This window comes from Mytilus californianus, unplaced genomic scaffold (genome assembly GCF_021869535.1).
Source record: "Mytilus californianus isolate M0D057914Y unplaced genomic scaffold, xbMytCali1.0.p SCAF_6, whole genome shotgun sequence".
Lineage (NCBI taxonomy): Eukaryota > Metazoa > Mollusca > Bivalvia > Mytilida > Mytilidae > Mytilus > Mytilus californianus.
Window position 1 is genome coordinate 41,704,181 of NW_026262712.1, and position 20,596 is coordinate 41,724,776.

Genomic DNA, 20,596 nt, shown 5'->3' on the forward strand with positions numbered 1-20,596 from the left:
CGGTTTTGATATTTTCTGTTCCTATACACACATTAAGAAGATATATGATCGTTGCACACAGACTTGGGATGTCCAGTGGTGATTTTGCTTTTTTATGCATTCATGGAGATGTAAGTATACATCCCTTGCTTTCAAATTTTTAGGTTTTGAGCCTTCCTGGTAACGGAAAATCCATACGGACACACGAACATTATAGTGTTTTTTAAGAGATCACTTGCTTACCTAATTTTGTCAATATAACGGAACTATAAACAATTCTAACATGACGTTCTTCAAACGCCTTGAGTACACACCCGTGGTAAAATATGAATATATTGTTTGGGCTGTTCCGATCGTACTCCCGCGTCATATGCTTTTTTATGAATGAGCTACCCGACGTCATAGAACGATGACGTAAGAATATAAGCATTTTACGGGAAAATACACGCTTGTGAAACCGAAAATCATCACAACAAGGAAACATAAACAAACGATGCTAAAATGTGTTATATAAGCCATTCTAACATGACGTTCTTCAAACGCTTTGAGTACACACCCGTGGTAAAATATGAATATATTGTTTGGACTGTTCCGATCGTACTCCCGCGTCATATGCTTTTCATGAATGAGCTACCCGACGTCATAGAACGATGACGTAAGAATGTAAGCATTTTACGGGAAAATACACGCTTGTGAAACCGAAAATCATCACAAAAAGGAAACGTAAACAAACGATGCTATACTGTGTTATATAAGCCATTTTTTGTTTACATATAAGACATATAAATACAATTATCATTTAGATTCATCCAAACCTATCTAAATATGTCATTGTAAATAGTTTAAGCATGCCATTTATTCAGTTTGCTCCGTTCTTTTACGTCAATTTAATAGTGCGTTTATTTATGGGAACGGCAAATAATGAGGGGCCTGATGGGGGAGTCTCATCAAGATTCACGAGTTGATTTTTTTTGTCAATCACGATTCACAGAAAATAAATTTCCATGATCACGGATCACGAAAATATAAAAAAAAAATAAATCTGTAGAAAAGCGGATCACGATAGCAAAAATGCGCCGATCACGAAGAACGAAAATAACCCATCAGGCCCCTCAATAATGCCTTTACCTAGAGCGCTTCGATCCGAAAGAATTGCCGTATTTGTCCTATTAGAATCGAAATAATTCATGGGGGCTTGAATATATCGTGCTTTTACCACGGGTTGTCCCTTTATGCCGATATTTTACCCCTCGCTATCGCTCAGAGTAAAATATTTGTCATAGAGGGCCAACCCGTGGTAAAATCACGATATATTCAAGCCCCCATGAATTATGTCTTAATTATCATACAGGTGGGAGGTTTAGCTATCTATACAACCAGGTTTAACACACCAAGTCAGGAATATGGCAGTTGTTTTTCACTTGTCCGTTGCATGATGGCGTTTGATTTTGTCAGTTTTTATGGACTTTGCCTTTTTGAATATTCTGTATTTTTGTTATACTTTTTTGTATGTTCCTACAAACATCTTCCATGAATAACAATCTCAATCCGAGGATGAGATAAGGCGTGATCTCCGGAAGTGTTAGAGGTTCCTGTTTTACTAATGGCAATATGGCAAATCGATGTGTTGGACATGGAAGTCTAGAACATATTTCAAAGAAGCTTTAAGACGAATTTAGGGATACAATATAGATGAGTAAGGGAAGTCGGAATTTCTAGTTCAACTGAACATATACATTGCAAAAAAACATGACTATATTACAAAATTTTGGGCAAAGGTTTTGGAATTTTTGGTTTTCAGAGGTATTCAACTAGCAAGTTGATTTGGTTTTCCAATTGTTTTGATTCAAACGCCAATGCCAAATCTTATGTAGAAGATATTGGCGTATGGTGACCAAATCATACGCCTGGTATGTTTGATGAGTTTTACATGAGCAACACGACGTGTGCCACATGTGGAGCAGGATCTGCTTACCCTTTCGGAGCACATGGGATCCCCCTCCCCGTTTTTGGTGGGGTTTGTGATGCTCAGTCTTTAGCTTTCTATGTTGTGTTTTGTGTACATTTTGTTTGTCTGTTGGTCTTTTTCGTTTTAGCCAGGGAGTTGTCAGTTTATTTTCGACTTATGAGTTTGAATTTCCCTTTGGTATCTTTCGCCTCTCTTTTACATATGTTTCTTTCTGTCTACATGTTCTATATTCCTGTTAAAATGATAACTGTTTCAGTTATATACATGGAAAGAATTGAGTACCGAAGTTTTATCAGACGAAGTATGGCGTAAAAATGACAAAGACGACCAAGGCGCAAGGCAAGCATTTGAATCTGTTTTACATGTAAGTTTCATAATACAATTAAACTTTTAGAATTCGTTGGTGCGGTAATGAGAACAATTGATTTTTATTTAAATACATTTGATTACAGCTGGAATTGTTTGTTAACATTTTGTATCCACTAGATTGTCATGTCAATTATTTGACACTTTTATTTGACCTGTGTTGACATACAATTTTGAAATGTTGTAAAAGGACATTTTAGTCAACTCAGAAAGCAGCTAATACAATTTGATGATAATTCTGTTTGTGACATCTTGGTAGTTGCAGAAAAAATTACTTTCTACATAACTCTATTCTAAATTTTGTAAAGCAGCATCAGGGCTGAAACAGACAGCCCCAAATAAAAATGCAAGGTAAGTGTTATGTAGATTTACTTTGGACTAGTATTTAATAAATCAAGCTTTGATATATTTTTATAATATAAATTTTCATAATAATAATTCAATTGTTAGAGAATCACTTGAAACTAATGTAAAGTTACTTAATGCAGAAAATTACTCTTGGTACTTGTTTTCTGAAAACATTTCTAAAGTAACAGAAACATATTATAAAAATCGTTCAGATAAACCCATCAAACAATAAAAAAGTGTTAACATTTAAAATAAACAGTTTGTTTCAGATAAATATAACGAATAGGTTTTAAATATTTTGTTATCATTTGATTTCTCCTTTAAACTTTGTCTTTATGGAAAGCTTAAAGCTAATTTTCAGTGTGATGATTATTCAAATAGCAATAATTTGACATAATATATACAACTGTTATCCAAATTAAGACATAGTGTTATTCCTTAGGTAATGAAATGTGTAAAAACATGATCATTCCAATGAAAGAAATGTTGAGTAGCGCTTTGGACGTACGGATGTTTTTATTCTATTATCTGGATGATGAAAATCAGTTCCCTTTTTATTGTGTATGAACGTCTCATTCTTGTATATTTTTGCTAATGATCTAAGAGACAACATTCCATAATTACAAAATCTTCATCACTTTTTTTTTTTAATTTTTACACATTTTAAAACCTACCCAATATTTTTTGTCATATTTGAGTTTTATTAAACAGTCTTTAGAAGTAAGGGCGTCAGACCCGTTTCTGTCATGATCCTGGTACTTCTATAATAACTGGTAAACCTATTTTGATATGAAACAATCATTTGGATCTGATCAGTTCTTAAAGACTACACAATCAAATAATGTTTAGCCTTTTCACTGCGATAAATTCAGTACTATTCAGACAATTCGATTGCAGTCAATAGCGATCTGTGCAGTCTATGTTTAGACTAATCAGTAGTTACTTTTTACCTGTACACACCAACATCATATTGAATTGTCTACAAAGCTACTGAACAGTATTAAATTGACAGCAAGCGAATTGTCTGAACAGTACTAAATTTACCGTAGTAGATAAGTCCTACAATTGAATGAAAGGCTTTGCATGACTGAATATTTAATTGTGAAGGCTTTTCAGATTATGTTAAGATGAACATGACAGTTTAAGATCAAAATTGGTTTACTAGTGATATAAATGTAGTAAATATAACCTTACATTAGTGTATTTAGATAGATGTGGAATTATTATGTTCTTGTTTATGTAACTATTTTATTTGTTATATGCTTGACACTTTTTGGTGCGAATCTGCAAAACATGTATTACCCAGATTTGTTATTCAACATTTGAACTAATATTTTTTCTAATAATTTCTTTGTGTTTTAGATTATCATGCCTACGTTTGAAAGTGCTAAGTTATCAGAGCATTTTAATCACCTAGTGAATAAAATGACGAATTTAGAAAATAACAACTGGATCAATCTGCCGCCTGTGTCAGAGGTAGGTGAGAGAAAAACAAATGAAGCAAGAATCAACTAAAACTACTAGAGAAGGATTAACTCTGAAAGATTTCGAGATAGACATTTTTTAACGACACTTATTCATTGTTTAAAACTGTAGTCGTTCAATTTCTGTCTCATTGACTTTACAACATATCTGATTTTTTATTTTCATCTCTGGCTTTCAACATTTAGATGAGAACTCAATATAAATAAGTTATTATAAATTGTATTTAAGAAATAACCATATAATTTTTCAAATCTATGAAATAGATGATTCATAATAATTTCATTTCACTAAAACATATTAAATGTAATCTTCGCCGCTTTGCCACTTTCGGCCTTACCCTAAACCAACTCCTGGAATCAGGAATCTGACATAAATATTATAGTTTCAAGCAATGTGTTGATGGAAATGAAGGTACCAACTTATTTATTACTTTGGAAAATAAATTTCATGCTGCATAACCTTGATGTATTACATAAAACATGTCGTAACTGATGTATTCATGGAAGGGAAGATACGAGTTCGATATAATGGTCACGATTTTTATAAACGCTATTTATCATTCACGTGCGGTGTGTTAATATATCTATGGCTAAAATAACTTTGTACAAAGTATACAGTAACATGAAATATAACTAATTAAAGTTGAAATCATCCCTTCGTAAAATTTTACGGTCGCCATCACGAGTTGATTGACCGTTATGGAATATCCGTTTCACAGATGACAGCGGATATGTTCCTACTGTCGTAACAACAATCCCCCCCCCCCCTCCTTTTTCCCGAATGTGACCTACCGAATTACATTTACTACTTGGTTTGTACTAACATTAGCAACACGACAGGTGCCACATGCGGAGGAGGGTCTGCTTACCCTTCCGGATCACCTTAGATCACCCCCAGTTTTTGGTGGGGTTCGTGTTGCTCAGTCTTTAGTTTTCTATGTTGTGTTTTGTGTACAGTTTGTTTTTGACTTATGAGTTTGAATGTCCCTTCGGTATCTTTCGCCTCTCTTTTACTACTTTAATCACTCTGACAGTCGCACACTGCAAACTCAAACTACATGTAGGTATACTAAATCCCTGGGATGTGTTTTAGTTGATTTTAGTCTCTGATGCATGATTTTTTATTATTAATTGTTTTGGCTTTTAACTAGCGTCAGTAACTGCGAGTACTCTCAAATCGTACTTTCTTGTTTATTTGACCTGTTGATACTAATTGTATTGCTTTTTTGTTATTTAATTTTATTCAGGGTTATATCTGGTCTATATACCAGCTTTTATAAGTGTTTGGTATTACTATAAATTTTCACTTCGTACTATGAACATCAAAATTATTTATTTTGTAAAAATATTTCCTTTCTCTATTGGAACTGTATACGTATACCTAACAACAAAATTATTTACATTTACCTGTGTTTAAAGTTATTGCAAACGGCTGACATTTTTGTTCGAACAGATTGGTTTTCTTTAATTGTTTAACATTTCATACCGATATAACATGTTACTTTTATTATTCTTCCCTTAGTTTATTTATTTTGTATTTACATTGTATCATGGGTCAAATTTATTTGTTCAGTGTATGTTCAATGGTGTTAATATGTCCTTTGATTGAGTTAAGCTATTTCAGTTGATATTTTATAGTGTGTCTTTCTATGTTGTGATGTTACACTATTGTTTCAGAAAAAGAGTGGAGGTTTGGTACCATTAAAACGTTTAAACCCGCTGCATTTGTTTGCACCTGTCCTAAGTCAGGAATCTGATGTTCAGTAGTTGTCGTTTGTTGATGTGGCTCGTGTCTCGTTTTTTATATAGATTAGACCGTTGGTTTTCCCGTTTGAATGGTTTTACACTAGTAATTTTGGGTCCCTTTATAGCTTACTGTTCGGTGTGAGCCAAGGCTCCGTGTTGAAGACCGTACTGTGACCTATAATGGTTTACTTTTATAAATTTTGACTTGGATGGAGAGTTGTCTCATTGGCACTCATACCACATCTTCTTATATCTATATACAACTTTGATATTGTCTTTCCTTACAGCATGATGCATACGCTCCATACCTGTATGACGCAACGCTAATCTGGGCTATAATGGCGGATAAGATATTGAAAGAAAACGAAGATTCATCAGACGGTGACATCATGAAAAAAAGAACTGTTAACTTTTATCTAGAAGGTAGTGTCTAATGTTGCAACTATTATAAACCTACATCGCACAAATAAGCAATATTTAATATGATTTTCAGGCTCACAGGGTTTTGATATAGCTTTTAAAGGATGTTTTGAAAAAATATGTTCATCCTAGAGAGAGTTTATTCTGAGAAGAAATTATTATAGATCTACCTTTGAATATTTTTTTAATAAATTTTTGAAAATCTGCTTCAAAACAGAAAAAAATTTTCGTTGATACGTTCAGTATTTGATTCACCGGAGCATTATGTTTTCTGGTTTGATATAATTGATCGATTGAGTAGTTGACGTTCAGCGCTATTTCGTGGTATTCATTATTTATTGGTGGAGGAAGCCAGAGTGCTCGGAAAAAACCACCGACATTCGGTAGGAAAACTGACAATCCTAGTCAATTAAGATTTAAGTCGAGCGCACCTGCCACGTGCGGAATTCGAACTTAGTGTTGACAGGCTAGTGATACAGTTGTTTGACTACTTAGACCACTAGCCCACAGAGGCCCCATGAACAGATATAAAGTGTTCTTCAGAACTATTATTGGTTTTCATATTGATATTGAATTTTTGATACTTTTTTTTTCATCAGGAAAAAAAAATTATCATAAATCTGTAAAGTGTCTATCTGACTGAAGTAAATTTAATTTAACTTTGATATCTCATATCATGGTCAATATCAATGGTCTTTCAAATTATCTTATTATTGTTTGTTTTACTTATTCTTTTTCTTCTACTCATAGCTTAGCAATTAAAAAAAACATATATATGGTGTGATTATATTTATTTCGAACTTTGCCTTTTTCTACGAAATCCATTGAAATTTCCATTTAATTAACCAACTTACAACGTTTTGAGTATACCTCAAATCTGAACACGATAAATTACACCAACCTTCTCCTAATTAGATAAGAAAATTGCAATTGGAGCTTAAAATGGTTAACAACATTTACAACATGTAGTAAACAAGGAGTTTATAATAATTGTATTCATTTTGTTGCTGAAGTCTGACCATGAATTTCTCTCTGAGAAATAGCTTAGTTGTGATAAATGAAGACTACCAACAGAAAACGTGACGTGTCTTTTTCTGTTGGAGGGGGTGGGGGTGGGGAACCCAACAAAATATAACAGTCAACATCAATGGGAATCAATGTTGAAGCTTTTTCTGTATAGAAGTATTTTATTGACATCGTTATTGTATGTTTTTGTATCGCAGGTTTAACACATTTGATCAAATTAGATCCAGATGGTGACAGATTCTTGCATTTTTCTATGCTTGATATGCAAGAAAACGGGCGATTTCAGAGAATTATTGAAATTAAATATGACATGTCAGGTGTTGTTTTAAATACGGTAGGTTGAATTAAATTGATAACACATTCATCGATTCATTTTTCGTTTAGTCTTTGCTTAGATAAATGTCTTACGTATGTTTCTCAAAGACTATCTAAGGAAAGACAGTACTATTTGTATCTGTCTATGAAGAAATAACATCAACAATGTGGTGCACACTAAATAAACCGCATGGTTTAGGTCATTTCAAATAGACAGAAAAATATTACAGTTCGTCCTTATTTTTTAATTCTTAATTCCACTTTTAAGGAATAAATCATGAAAAAACGTTGATGAAGTCACGTGAACAGGTGAAAATTATGTCTATGAGCTGATAGACAAAATCTTTCAAACAATCAGAAGACGTGTTACATCCAAAATTGAATTATAATACAATATTACACTATAATGCATCGCATCAATGAAATAATTTTCCGAAATTTTTTCTTATTTGATAGTTTATAACGTTTAACAGTTCGAATATTTATGTAATAGTTAAGTAATAGGAAAAGGTACGAACACAGCCAAGCAAACAAAGAAAATGCTCTACAAATTTATATTAACCACTAAATTCAGCTATCTAGAAAAGAACAGTCTTCTAATCAAGTTTATAAGTCTACGTAACACATTTTTAATCTGTTATAATTGAAGACATTTATTTTCTTCAATTACAGACCGAAAGTGATGATAAGTTGGTTCGATGGGCTAATGGAAAATACGGACTGCATAATGCTCCCCCTGATATGCCCGCATGCGGATTTGAAAATGATCATTGTCCGGAAGGTAACAATTCTGTTCAAAAATATCAAATTTTCATTTTATAAAAATTTTACCTGCTACCTTTTGTTTGCCTCATCAAAGTTATAAGCAAAACCGACGATGTCAAGGCCAACGTGCATACACATTCTTGAATGAGTTATACTACTTTGATGAACCAAACATTCTCGCATAGCTTACCACTGCTTTTAAAAATCAAAGTTTCCATTTTTTTTAACTGAGTGTTTACTATAATGTTTTACCTCCATGTTAGAATCTTTACGAAAATATACTTGAACAACTTTGTGAACAGAGGTAACCAGACAAACAGAAAACAGACAAAAAAGAACAAAACAGCATTCTACACTAAAAAATGAAATTTGAGATTCTCGATCCTCAGTATAACTTGACAAATCAGAAAAATTCACGTGCAATAAAAGTGAATAGTTCCTTCGTTACGGTCACTGTCGCGATTTGTTTGACCGATACGATGTGTAAATTTCTCAAATTACTAGATACATTATTATATCTTTAGTTACCTAAATAGTCGTTTGGTTAGTAGATATACAGATCGTGTCCTGTTCCCTATTAGAAAACTTTGACTGAGTGTGGATCCGTATGATGGGTTATGAATCCACAACTTGGGATGTTTGCTTAATTGAAGTTAATGCGATTCTGTTTTTTTACCTTGATTTGTATTTTCGTGATTGGTTTATTAGAAAGTAAAATAACAAAAATACCGAGGTCAAAGGAAAATTTAAAACGGAAAATCCCTTATCAAATTGCAAAATCAAAAGCTCAAACACATCAAACAAATGGAAAACAACTGTCATATTCCTGACTTGGTACATGCATTTCCTTATGTAGAAAATGGTGGATTCAGCCTTCTTTTTTGTCTAGCTTAACCTCTCATTTGTATGACAGTCGCATATAATTCTATTATAATGACAACAATATGTGAGCAAAACAAACAGATATAATAGTTAAAAATGTCAAAAATTGGGGTACATCAGTCAAAATTGTGTTATAATCTTATTCACTGTAAAACAAACAACTATGTCAACAATATTTGATTATCGGTAAACTACTGTTGTATTTTATTAACTCCTTTTATCAGTAGTTTTTGATCCGTGACTTGTTGTTTACTTCGTCGTTTTCCTTAGATCATTATTGTTATGTATGTATATTTTAGTTTTTTATAATTTCAAATCCACAACCCTCACTATTTTTACTCACATTCATCAATGTTGTGTATTGATTCCGATTCATTATTTGTTTTTTGTTCGTTTGTTTTTTAAGATGCCTATGTTTTCTCTCTTATGTTTGTCAAAAACAAGATAATTTTTTTTTATGTTTGAAAGATATTTTCAATAGGTTATCTAACAGTTTGCACCTATCTAATTTATATCAATATGTAAATACATTAATTAGCTTGCAAGGAAGAACTATTTATTTACTTTGGTATTCAATCAATTGGCAATAATACACTCATTAATCAGTTAAGTAAAAACACAATCTCTAGAGGCTAAGATTATATGAATGATGAAGGTTATTATGTGATATACAAATTTGCAATATTTAGAAAGATAGGTATTAGGTCTCAAACATAATGATAATTCAAGATCATAGTATACAGAAATAATTTCATGCAACTGTCATACAAGTGAGAGGTTTAGCTTTAAAACCAGGTTTTATCCACCATTTTCTACATAAGGAAATGCCTGTACCAAGTCAGGAATATGACAGTTGTTTTCTATTCGTTTGATGTGTATGAGCTTTTAATTTTACCATTTGATACGGGACTTTACGTTTTGAATTTTCCTTGGAGTTCGGTATTTTTGTTATTTTACTTTTTTTCAAAGTACATATACCAAGTACATGCTTACTGAAATAAGATAAAAAAAAAAACATACAGTTTACATGTGTGAGTGCACCAGAGAAACAAGAAATGTTTTAATCCTCAAAAAAACTATTTTCAAAGTGATTGAAAGGTAATTCGTGATTACATTGCAAAATGTAAAGTAAGTTATTGCTTTCAAGTATATGCAACTGAACATATGCTGAATTACACATTATTTAAATTACTTTGAAAATTGTTATTAACGACATGTAATAACAGCTACATTTTTTATCCCCCTTGTTTGATCTCAGATGCTTCAGATGAGTCCTGCTCCACATTAATTTGACATCCGTCGATATCTATCGTAAGCACAAAATCCGTTATTACTACATTTGGCAATGTTAAGTTTGGGGAAAACATGACGGTATTGTCCGTAAACTCTTTGAAGGAATGATTTCAACTTTAACACTTGGAACTTTAGGTTTAATAGCTTCCCTGTAAGCAGCAACCTTCTATCAAGGAAAATCTTGATAGTAAACGCAATGTCTTGAATATCTTTCCATCTTGGATATATAGTTAAATATGCAGGTGCTGCTCAATGTTGCTACATAGGATTCGAAATTTTACAATTGGGAAGCTGAAATCATTTCTTTTGTCGTTAGTGTTTGTACCCAACCGACCTTTGTTGTCAATTTGTAAATGTAGTAGACTTAACAGCATATGTAATATCATTTATTTCAAATTACATGGGATAGACGCGTTCATTGAGACCCAAACTTTGAATAAGATCGTGTGTGGACATCATTAGTTTTGCGGAACATGGTGTTAAACATGTTAAAGGATAATAGCAGCTTCGTTCTATTCTTCTTGAGATTTGAATGTTGAAAAGGATCTTGTATACAGAAAATCATGAAAACATGGGTTGCTTACATGGTTGATCGCATATTCTTTTATTTTAATAATGATTTCTTCATTTTGTCAAAGACAATTTTTTTGCAATGAATATTTAGGTTCAAACAAGAAAAAAAATATTTCATTTTGTGAGAAGGGTGGGCATACTATGATAGAGTAATTGCACTAAGGTTATTGCACTAATAATGAGGAGTGCATGCGTGAGCAATTTTGTGTACAACGAAGGACACATAATCCGCACTATTAGTGCAATCTCGTGCGAGGGACAATATTTTTCAGAGTTACTCTTTTTTTTTCATAAAGTACCAATTTTGTTAGCAACATCAATGATACGTCGTCTAATTACTGCAGTTCGAATGTTTGCAATAAAATTTTACCATTTAGTTTATCTCTAATCTCCTCCCATGCAAATACTATTTTAATCCGAATCTCTTTAGTGTGTACCAATGCAATACCTGTCAAAATACAATATTTTTACTCATTAGAAACGGTATACTTTATAGGTATATTTATCGATAAAGATCAGCGAAATAGACAAATATAAATTGCTATCATCATTATCACAAAATGTACCAAACGATCAAAATCTTAATGCCGTAACACAATAGTCTAACAAAACTGAAAATATTGGCACCTAATAATGCAGCTGACAACAAATTTTGCAGTTGTAAACTTAAATTCCTTCCTTGTCATTTCATAAAATCCTTCCTGAGATATAAAACGTACTCCAATATCAGGCCTTGGTACAATAAAAGAAATAAAAAAGATTGTTTGGCACTTTTCAATGTTACAGACACAAGTATTAGTAACATTAGAATTATAGAGCTCTCAATATATGTAAAATTATCCATCCTGTAGTGCCAAAAGAACAAAACGCTAATGCAGTTACATAATATTCTAACAAAATGGAAAATATTGGCACCTTAAATGGATGCCAGCAACACATTTTACAATTTCAAACTTAAATTCCTTCATTTTAATATCAAACATATTACTCCATTATCAGGCCAATACATGAATATTATAACAAAAGAGAAATATTGGCACTTTATTGTTATATTCATAAGTATTAGTAACCTTGGCCTTATAGAGCTAAAAATTTGTGTTAAACTATACATTTTTAGGTATAAAAGTACTAATTTACCAGTTCGGTACATGCATATTATATAAAACAAGAAATATTGGCACTTTTTATTGTTGATGACATAAGTTTTAGTAACCGTAGATGTAAAGAGCTCTCAATTTGTTTAAAACTATCCATCATGAGTTACCAAAAAGAACAACATTTTAATGCCGTTACACAGTATTCTAACAAAAGGAAAATCATTGGCACTATACATTGATGTCGACAACTTTTTTTGCAATTCTAAACTTAAATTATCTCCCTTTCATGTCATACATTCCTTCCTGTTGTATAAACAGTACTCCAATATCAGGCCAGAACATGAATATTTTCCAAAAAGAAATATTGCCACTTTTTTATTGTTATCTACATACGTATTAGTAATCTAAGAATTATAGAGCTCTCATTTTTGTGTCAAACTATCCATCCCGAAGTACCAAAAAAACTAAATGTTATTGTTGTTAAATAATAAACCAACAAAAGGGAAGTAATTGGCACCTTATATTGATGCAGACAGCATATTTTGCAATTTTAAACATACATTTCTTCCTTTTCATGCCATACAATTCACTTTGAGGTATAAAAAGTATTACAATATCAGGCCAGTACATGAATATTAAATAAAAAAAGAAGAGACATTCCATTTTGAAATTTCTAACAACTTTAAGAAGCCCCGGCGGAACTGTATAAAGTCCAATTTTAAACGATTATTTCAGTTTTTCTTCAGATGGTTAATTCTTCTGATGAACCATAACCCTGGAATGCGTTGATACAGACGGCATTATGCATATATTTCGGTTATTTCTTTATTTTGTACCGACTTAATAGCAGAACCAAAAAATGGATAATTGAGAAGCTAAGTAATTTCACACATTTCTAGGTAGATTCCCCGTAATTTATTTTGATTTTTAATAAAAACAAGTCTGAAATTAATTGTTCATGTGTTTTTTTATGATAGATGTAGCCGCATAATTCCACAACACTTCACCAAATATTCTCTCCTCTGTTACCTTGGTAACAAACCAATATATATATATATATATATATATATATCGGTTGACATGTGTTTTTCTGACTAGGCTATTAGAATCTACATCTCAGCCCATTTTCAGAAATATCGTTGACTATGTGTGCCAAAAAAGTTTAAGTGTTTACAGAGAATGGTTAAAAACTCCCAAAAAAATTGTATTTAGCCTTAATAATTTTAAATTGAATAAAATTAACAAATATTTAGCATCTACAAAGCACTTACACTGTACAAAACATTAACCTTTACATGTGGAACAGGATCTGCTTACGCTTCCAGAGCACCTGAGATCACCCCCGTTTTTGGTGGGGTTTATGTTGCCCAGTCTTTAGTTTTCTATTTTGTGTTTTCTGTACTGTTGTTTGTCTGTTTGCTTTTCTTTCTTTTTTAGCCATGGCATTGTCAGTTTATTTTCGACTTTTGGAGTTTGAATATCCCTTTGGTATCTTTCGCCTTTCTTTTTCAAAAGCAAATATAAAAACATTCATTGTTTCAGGGACGAGAAGCTACTAATGATTGTCATTATTATTTTTTTAATGTTGATTTTAAAGAGCACATAATTAAAATGGTCGAATCCAATTTATTGTACTTACCAAAATATGTTATCCAAAATACATGCAAACATCAATCTTCATAATTTGTCATTGGTGCTAGTCAGAATATGCAGAAGGATCCAACTTTACTATTTAATGTTAAAATAACTATTTCCAAATATTTGCTTAATTTACATTCCATGTTAAATTCTCATTTTGTTCATGAAAGAAGACACATCTTTTCTTGTTGTCTGTCTGTTTATTCCAAATTCAAATTTGATTGTATTGCATTACAGGGTTGTTTGAAATGTTCCCCTTATGGCTAATAGCAATTGCCTAAATCTTAAATATGTCATATATATTTTTAAAGTAATCATTTATTGTTTGATTATGATATTTTTTATTAAAACTTAAAGTGATAGTAATTGCAGAAATATGAGTTAAGGCCAGGGATCTCCTTCATATGGCCTCAATCTCTGCGTAGATAGTACTTCCTGACCACTACACAGAGATTAATTGAAAACAGATGGCACATTTTTTTTCAAGACTACTGTTGTCAAATCACTATCATTGTGTTACGGTTAACAATTGAAGATTTTCGTTGTATGCTTTGTCAAAGTTCGAATTGAACTCTAAATTAAAGATTTACCGTAACATATGTCCTACCAATTTGGAATATAGTTAGCGGTCTAATTAACGTTTATATTTTAGTTATTGTTTGATTATTTTAAGTTCAAATGAAATGTCTCTGGCATAACAATGGTAACGTTTGAACTACATTTGTAGGATAGATATCCAGTTAAGTATAAGCTAGAATTAAATCAATGTTTCAGTCAACAGCCTAGTTAAAGTATGTCTTTCTAGAATCATATTTCAATGTGCAAATCACACGTTTCTTAAATAACAATTAATTTGAATGTACATTCGAAAAAAAAACAGGTGTTTTGAATACAAATCGATAAAACGTTGGAGAATTCTATAGTTTTCATTGTCACAACATGATGTAAAAAACAGGTACATATTTATTTTTCTTGGATTTTTTCAGAACGGTATGCATGGTATATAATCGTGTTATCTGTATTTGGAATATGTCTCATGTTAGCTGTTACTTCTTTTGTATTATTACGCTTTTTCCGTAAGTATAAAATGTCAAGACGTGGAATATATCCATTAAAACCTTTCAACAACAGTACTCACGATCCACCAGCAACTACAGCAATTGCAGAGTAATAGTGACGAACCAAACAGAAACGCATGCGTATTGTACCAGATGGATACACAAGAAGCCGGGACGAATTTCAGGAATGATAGACTTTTTAATCGTCTCTATATCAAACAATTTTGAAGAGAGGTGTTCTATCTACTCTTTTTAGTTGAACATAGCAAAGTAGTTTTTTGGAAAAAGATAAAAAAACTGAAAGAAAATCTTCTTCAAAAGACATTTTTGAAATGTAAACAACGTGATGACAAAACTATTCCCACACGTGTCAACATCAACATATAGAATGAAATAAAATAATTATGCAGATTCTCATTAGAAATTAATTTAGAACTTTTTTTGTGCGTACATAAAAGACACGTTCGACGGACAAATACTCTGATTTGATGAGACAACAAAGTCTTTTTTGAGATGTGTAATTAAATATAAAATTTACAAATTAAAATGTTTACTTTCTTAAAACAAAATATCTAGCAAGAAATATCCATCTAGATATCAAACGTCGTTGATAATATAACAAATGTTAGAATATGAAGAAAAGAAGATGTGGTATGATTGCCAAACGAGAAAACTATATATGTCCATGAACCGGGCCACATGAACACAATGAGCAAATCCCACACTAATACTAATTAGATGAAAGAAGATGTGGTATGAGTGTTAATGAGACAACTCTCTATCAAAGTCAACATTTATAAAAGTAAACCATTATAGATCAAAGTACGGTCTTCAACACGGAGCCTTGGCTCACACCGAACAGCAAGTTATAAAGGGCCCCAAAAATTACTAGTGTAAAACCATTCAAACGGGAAAACCAACGGTCTAAACTATATAAAAAAACGAGAAACGAGAAACAGATATAAGTTTATCTGTCCAGTGTTCCAATTCTTGGTTTAAAAGAACGAGCGCAGACGGAGCGAGTGAAAAGCTAGATTTTATAATAATTCATTTGAGCCATATCTGTTCAGACGATTTCAATTTGTTTGGTAATTATATTCTGTTTTTGTTGAAACTGCCCACCTCTGAAATTACCACACGGCATTTATATTTAATGAAAACTTTATGTATTTACAAAATGTGAGGTTTTCATTTCCGACAAAAGATTAACACATTAAGCTAATTGTAATATATATTTACCCATGCATGAAAACGTAAACGAAGGCCAAACATTAGTTTGACTTCGAAATATTTATTAGTTCAGAAATCAAGATGTTATGATATAATGTTTACTTATAATCTTCGTAAATTATCATTTTTGCGTAAACAAAAATGATTTCCCAAATTTTACTTATTATCGTTCCAATCTATAATGATTGTCATGTTTTCGAAAAACCGATCGTTTGAAAAATAATCAATTTAAGGGTCACATTTTTCTAAATTGTCTGAAACAACTATTATCTGGTTCAACATATTAAATGACGAAGACAATGACTTATTCAAAGGGATTATACGCAAAGAGAGGAAACATTAAATCTTAAACTCGATGCTCTTAAGAGCCTATGTCGTTCACCTAGTATGTCTATATGCATATTCAACAATGGGCAAAAATACCAACAGGTATCTGGCATTAAAGAACAAAAACTTAAATAAGGAGTCGAGTTCCGATTGCGAATTATTTGTAGATCTTGTCTTGCTGACCATTTTTGTTATTTAAAATGTCTATCTATCAATTATAATTTTCAAGACAATCGGCAAACATGCAAAAAAGGTAAAATCATCATTAAAATCATCACATGGCCCTGTGGGCAAGGTGAGTTAAATATGGACAGTTCAATTTTACATTTTACTCCTGCTACAAGGTGTGTTTTTTTAAAGATGATTATGTATCTGTGGGTAAGTCCCTCGCTTAAATCAAATTTGTTCAAAACCGATATGTAAGTTGTCATTTAACTTATTTAAGGTCCAATATGTCAGGTTAGACATGAGCATGACACCATAGTGCAATCTCAAGTGACATGTATGCGCTTGAAGCATATACGTAACATGTCTGAGCTTATACGTGGTTAACTCTGCTCTGTGATCTCTGGTGATATTTTATGTATACAGTTTCCGATTATATTTCTGCTTTTCAAGTTATCATTTAACACCATACATGCATTAAGCAACCGCCTAAATGCATTTTCCATTTTCTTAAATTTCAGAAAAGTAAAAATACATTTACTTATGGACTGTTCTAACAAGTAAAGGACCAAAAATTAGATAACAAAACCAAATTATCTCTGTTGATGTAAAATTGATATCAAACATGTCATACAACAAATATAATCAAATTCACAAATGTTGACGCCATTCGTTGGCGTGCTCAATTCTCCAATTGACTGGGTCAGATCAGGGGACCATTTGTATGTTACGCCCACTAAATACGTTGTCTTTACAAGGGACATTTAAACGTGCGGGGTCGCCATAGGGTTCTCAACGCCTGAAAACAAGTAACTCTAAAAAAAAAAAACATTAGGCGTATTGATTAACATTGAATATTTTGACATTCTTCGCCGATAGTTGATAATCAAATTATTTATCATAACGCGCGTTCTTGAAACATTAAAATACATTTTCACTAGCTCCAAGAGTAATAATGAAAGTGTTAGCAATAACTGTTTTCAACTTTTGTCTTGTCTATAAGTATTTATTTTTGGAACGAATGCATGGCAAGCTTTAAATTAGATGCAATTTAAAAAAAAAAAAAAAAAAAAAAAAAAAAATATACTTACGTACGGTCTTTTTCGTACTTGCAAAATATAGGACAGTAAAAAGTGACATGTACTTGGACCAAGCTTAATACAATTAGCATTTACTTTATGAAATAGGAATCTTTAGATTCAATATCCTAATATATTTGATTGTTGTATACTTTTTTTTTACTGGAAAGCTAGAATTTAAACTACTTGCTTCAACGTTCTACTGACTGACTCAGCATTCGGACTAGGTCTTGCAATTTATTTAGAATAATACTTTATAGTTTGATGAATGGGACACTGGAATTTTTCTGCTAACCACTTCACTTGATTAAAATCCATGCTTGGTTGAAGAATCTTATTCCTGAGTTCATGATTACGCAGATATCTCTCATTTGTTCAGAGTTACGTTTTTTTCTAGTTTAGTTTAATTCACTTATATTTGTTGTTGTTGTTGTTGAGGGGGGGGGGGGGGGGTCTTGGTTTGTTTCTTATGAACATAAATGAACAATATTTTTTAATCTCAGTGTCGTATTTCATTTTGTCCAAAATCTTGAAATTGAAATTAATTAGTTTTTTTTACCTTTTTTTCTAAATGATTGAGGACCGCTTAAAAAAATATGCATATCCCTCTGAAACATAAATGCATTTAATCAGGTAGGTTACACTATCATTCATTGGCATAATAACGTTCCCGCTATTATAATTTGTTTGTTTGCATAATGAGTATCATCTGTTGCCTAAGAGAACTGACTAATCCATTGAATGAATTACAATGCATGAAGGACTACTAAGGACTATACCGAGAACAAGTATTTTCAATGACCTACAACTCACTTTTTTTTCTTTTGTGTCTACGTTTAAAGCAGAAGTTGTATGCTCAGATTAAAATAATAAATGGAGAGCTGATGGACTGTATCACCTAATAATTTGTAGTTTATTACGTCAACAAAACCCTGTACCAGTGTTATAACTTATGTGTTACAATTAATTTGTTGAATATGAAGATTTTGTTTAATTAGTTTGATTATTCTAATACAAAGATATTGTGAACACATAATTTAATTCATGGATAGATTATAAAAATGTGAGTATAATTCTTAATTAAATTGTTTTGATCCAACTGCTGCATTTAACAGGTCGGGACATTTCCAGAGGCGGATTTAAGTGGGTGAGGAGGAGGTGGGTATTTGGGGGTTGTCCCACCTTCTGGAGGTTCCTATATGGTTAATGCATGTATATGGACATTTTACTTGTCCCACTCCTAACGTTGTTTAATTCCCCCATTGAAAATCCTGGACCCGCATCTGATTTCCTTATACGGATATGCAATATCTAGCATTCTAATGCTCCCACCAATACAAAGTTAACAAATAATGCATATTGTTTGTTGGCGATTTAACGACCAATCCACTGAATTAGTTGAGATGCATGACGGTCTACTATGAGTTTACAGTAGTTTATAACTGCATGACATACAACTAAATTTTTAACACATAGCCGAAAAACAATAGATCTTTATACCTTACCTTCGTTTGTGTTTACATTTATGATACAAAATATGTTGTTCTATGCTCAAATTCACGAATAATAACTTCGTTGCTATGTATATGAACATTTCTTTTAATACTCGATCCATAGCCACTAATATCATGAAAATAAACAAAGAAAATGCACGAAAAAAAGCGAAATACCCGAACTACAACCACAAGGATGAAAATTAGCAGTCAATTGACAAAGACATAAGATCTCAAAAGATATATAAGTGATGCATCCAGGTTCCGAAAACGGGAGTCGCATGAACTTTTCAGTAGAGTCGATCCGGGTAATTTCGTACTTTCAGGTAAACGAAAAATTGCAGCAGAACTCGTCAAAAGCTCTATAGAGCAATCCATGTCTGAACGTACAGTTTCCTTGACTCTAATCAGTGTTACTCTCTCCACCTATTATCATAATGAAATTCCACCGGTCCTTCCAGCAACGCGTGTCAGTCCTGACAGTGGATTCAGTTCACAAGTCCTTCCAACTCATGATCCCGTTATTTCAAGTGCCACGGTTTTATCATCCATTGTTCAAGGTTCAAGTACAATGTCTGATGTGACAATTGGCACAATAACTATATCTGATAATGGTACACACAATCAAACTTCTGATGATGCACAAATTTTAACATCTGAAGAACTGATACTTTCCGTCTTACGTGGTGAAATCCCAGCTATCACGGATGATAATGGCTTTCTTACCGTAGAAATAGAGAACATAACGGTAAATAATCCCACGTTGTCTTTCAGCATTGAAGACATATTCAGTCTACCAGCACCTCAAGTCTCGTCTTATAAATCTGGGTCGAAAAGAAAAATAACTTCTCACCAAATTCTTACAAGTGATGAAATTTTAGAAAGTAAAAGAAGGGGAAAGGTAATAAAACTACAAAATGAAAATGATAAAATTGCCCGACAAAAAGAGAGAAATGAAAAAGAAAGGTTTAAAGGTTATAGGCCAAACAAAATGTATACCAAACAAGTAAATTAAACCATGTTTCATTTGCAAGAAGAAAGAAAACAAAATGGTAGAAAACTCGGAATGGGTTCAATGTAACAAATGCAAACACTATTTTCATGATAAATGCATGCCCAGTTTTATGCAAGGTTTGCTAGATGAAGCTCGCAAAGTCGAAGGTGTCGGTTTCATGTGTCACATCTATCTATTATGACAAAATTAGAAATGTGAATGACTTTAAATTTCTTGTTATTTATCATTTTTACTTGTTCACTCTATGGGATATAATTAAAACCAATATTCAACTATTAACAAGTTAACAAGTTTAATTTGGCATTCCATCAGTCAGTAAATCAATTAC

The 20,596-nt window shown here is 32.1% G+C and overlaps 1 protein-coding gene across 1 annotated transcript; it reads left to right on the forward strand.

Annotated features, from left to right (window-relative positions):
* Positions 1 to 9: 9 nt before the first annotated feature.
* LOC127704482 (atrial natriuretic peptide receptor 1-like) lies at positions 10 to 15,454 on the forward strand. The gene is made up of 7 exons (XM_052208586.1): positions 10 to 110; positions 2,205 to 2,312; positions 4,025 to 4,138; positions 6,180 to 6,315; positions 7,536 to 7,672; positions 8,326 to 8,434; positions 14,888 to 15,454. The coding sequence occupies exons 1-7, from the start codon at positions 45 to 47 to the stop codon at positions 15,070 to 15,072; spliced, it is 855 nt and encodes a 284-aa protein (XP_052064546.1). The 5' UTR covers positions 10 to 44; the 3' UTR covers positions 15,073 to 15,454.
* The last annotated feature ends 5,142 nt before the right edge of the window (positions 15,455 to 20,596 follow it).

Excerpts from the sequence above, each read along its gene's own strand:
- LOC127704482 (XM_052208586.1), top strand. The coding sequence starts at position 45 with ATGATCGTTGCACACAGACTTGGGATGTCCAGTGGTGATTTTGCTTTT. Across the intron at positions 4,139-6,179 it reads ATCTGCCGCCTGTGTCAGAG|CATGATGCATACGCTCCATA; the intron begins GTAGGTGAGAGA and ends CTTTCCTTACAG. Across the intron at positions 8,435-14,887 it reads AAATGATCATTGTCCGGAAG|AACGGTATGCATGGTATATA; the intron begins GTAACAATTCTG and ends GGATTTTTTCAG.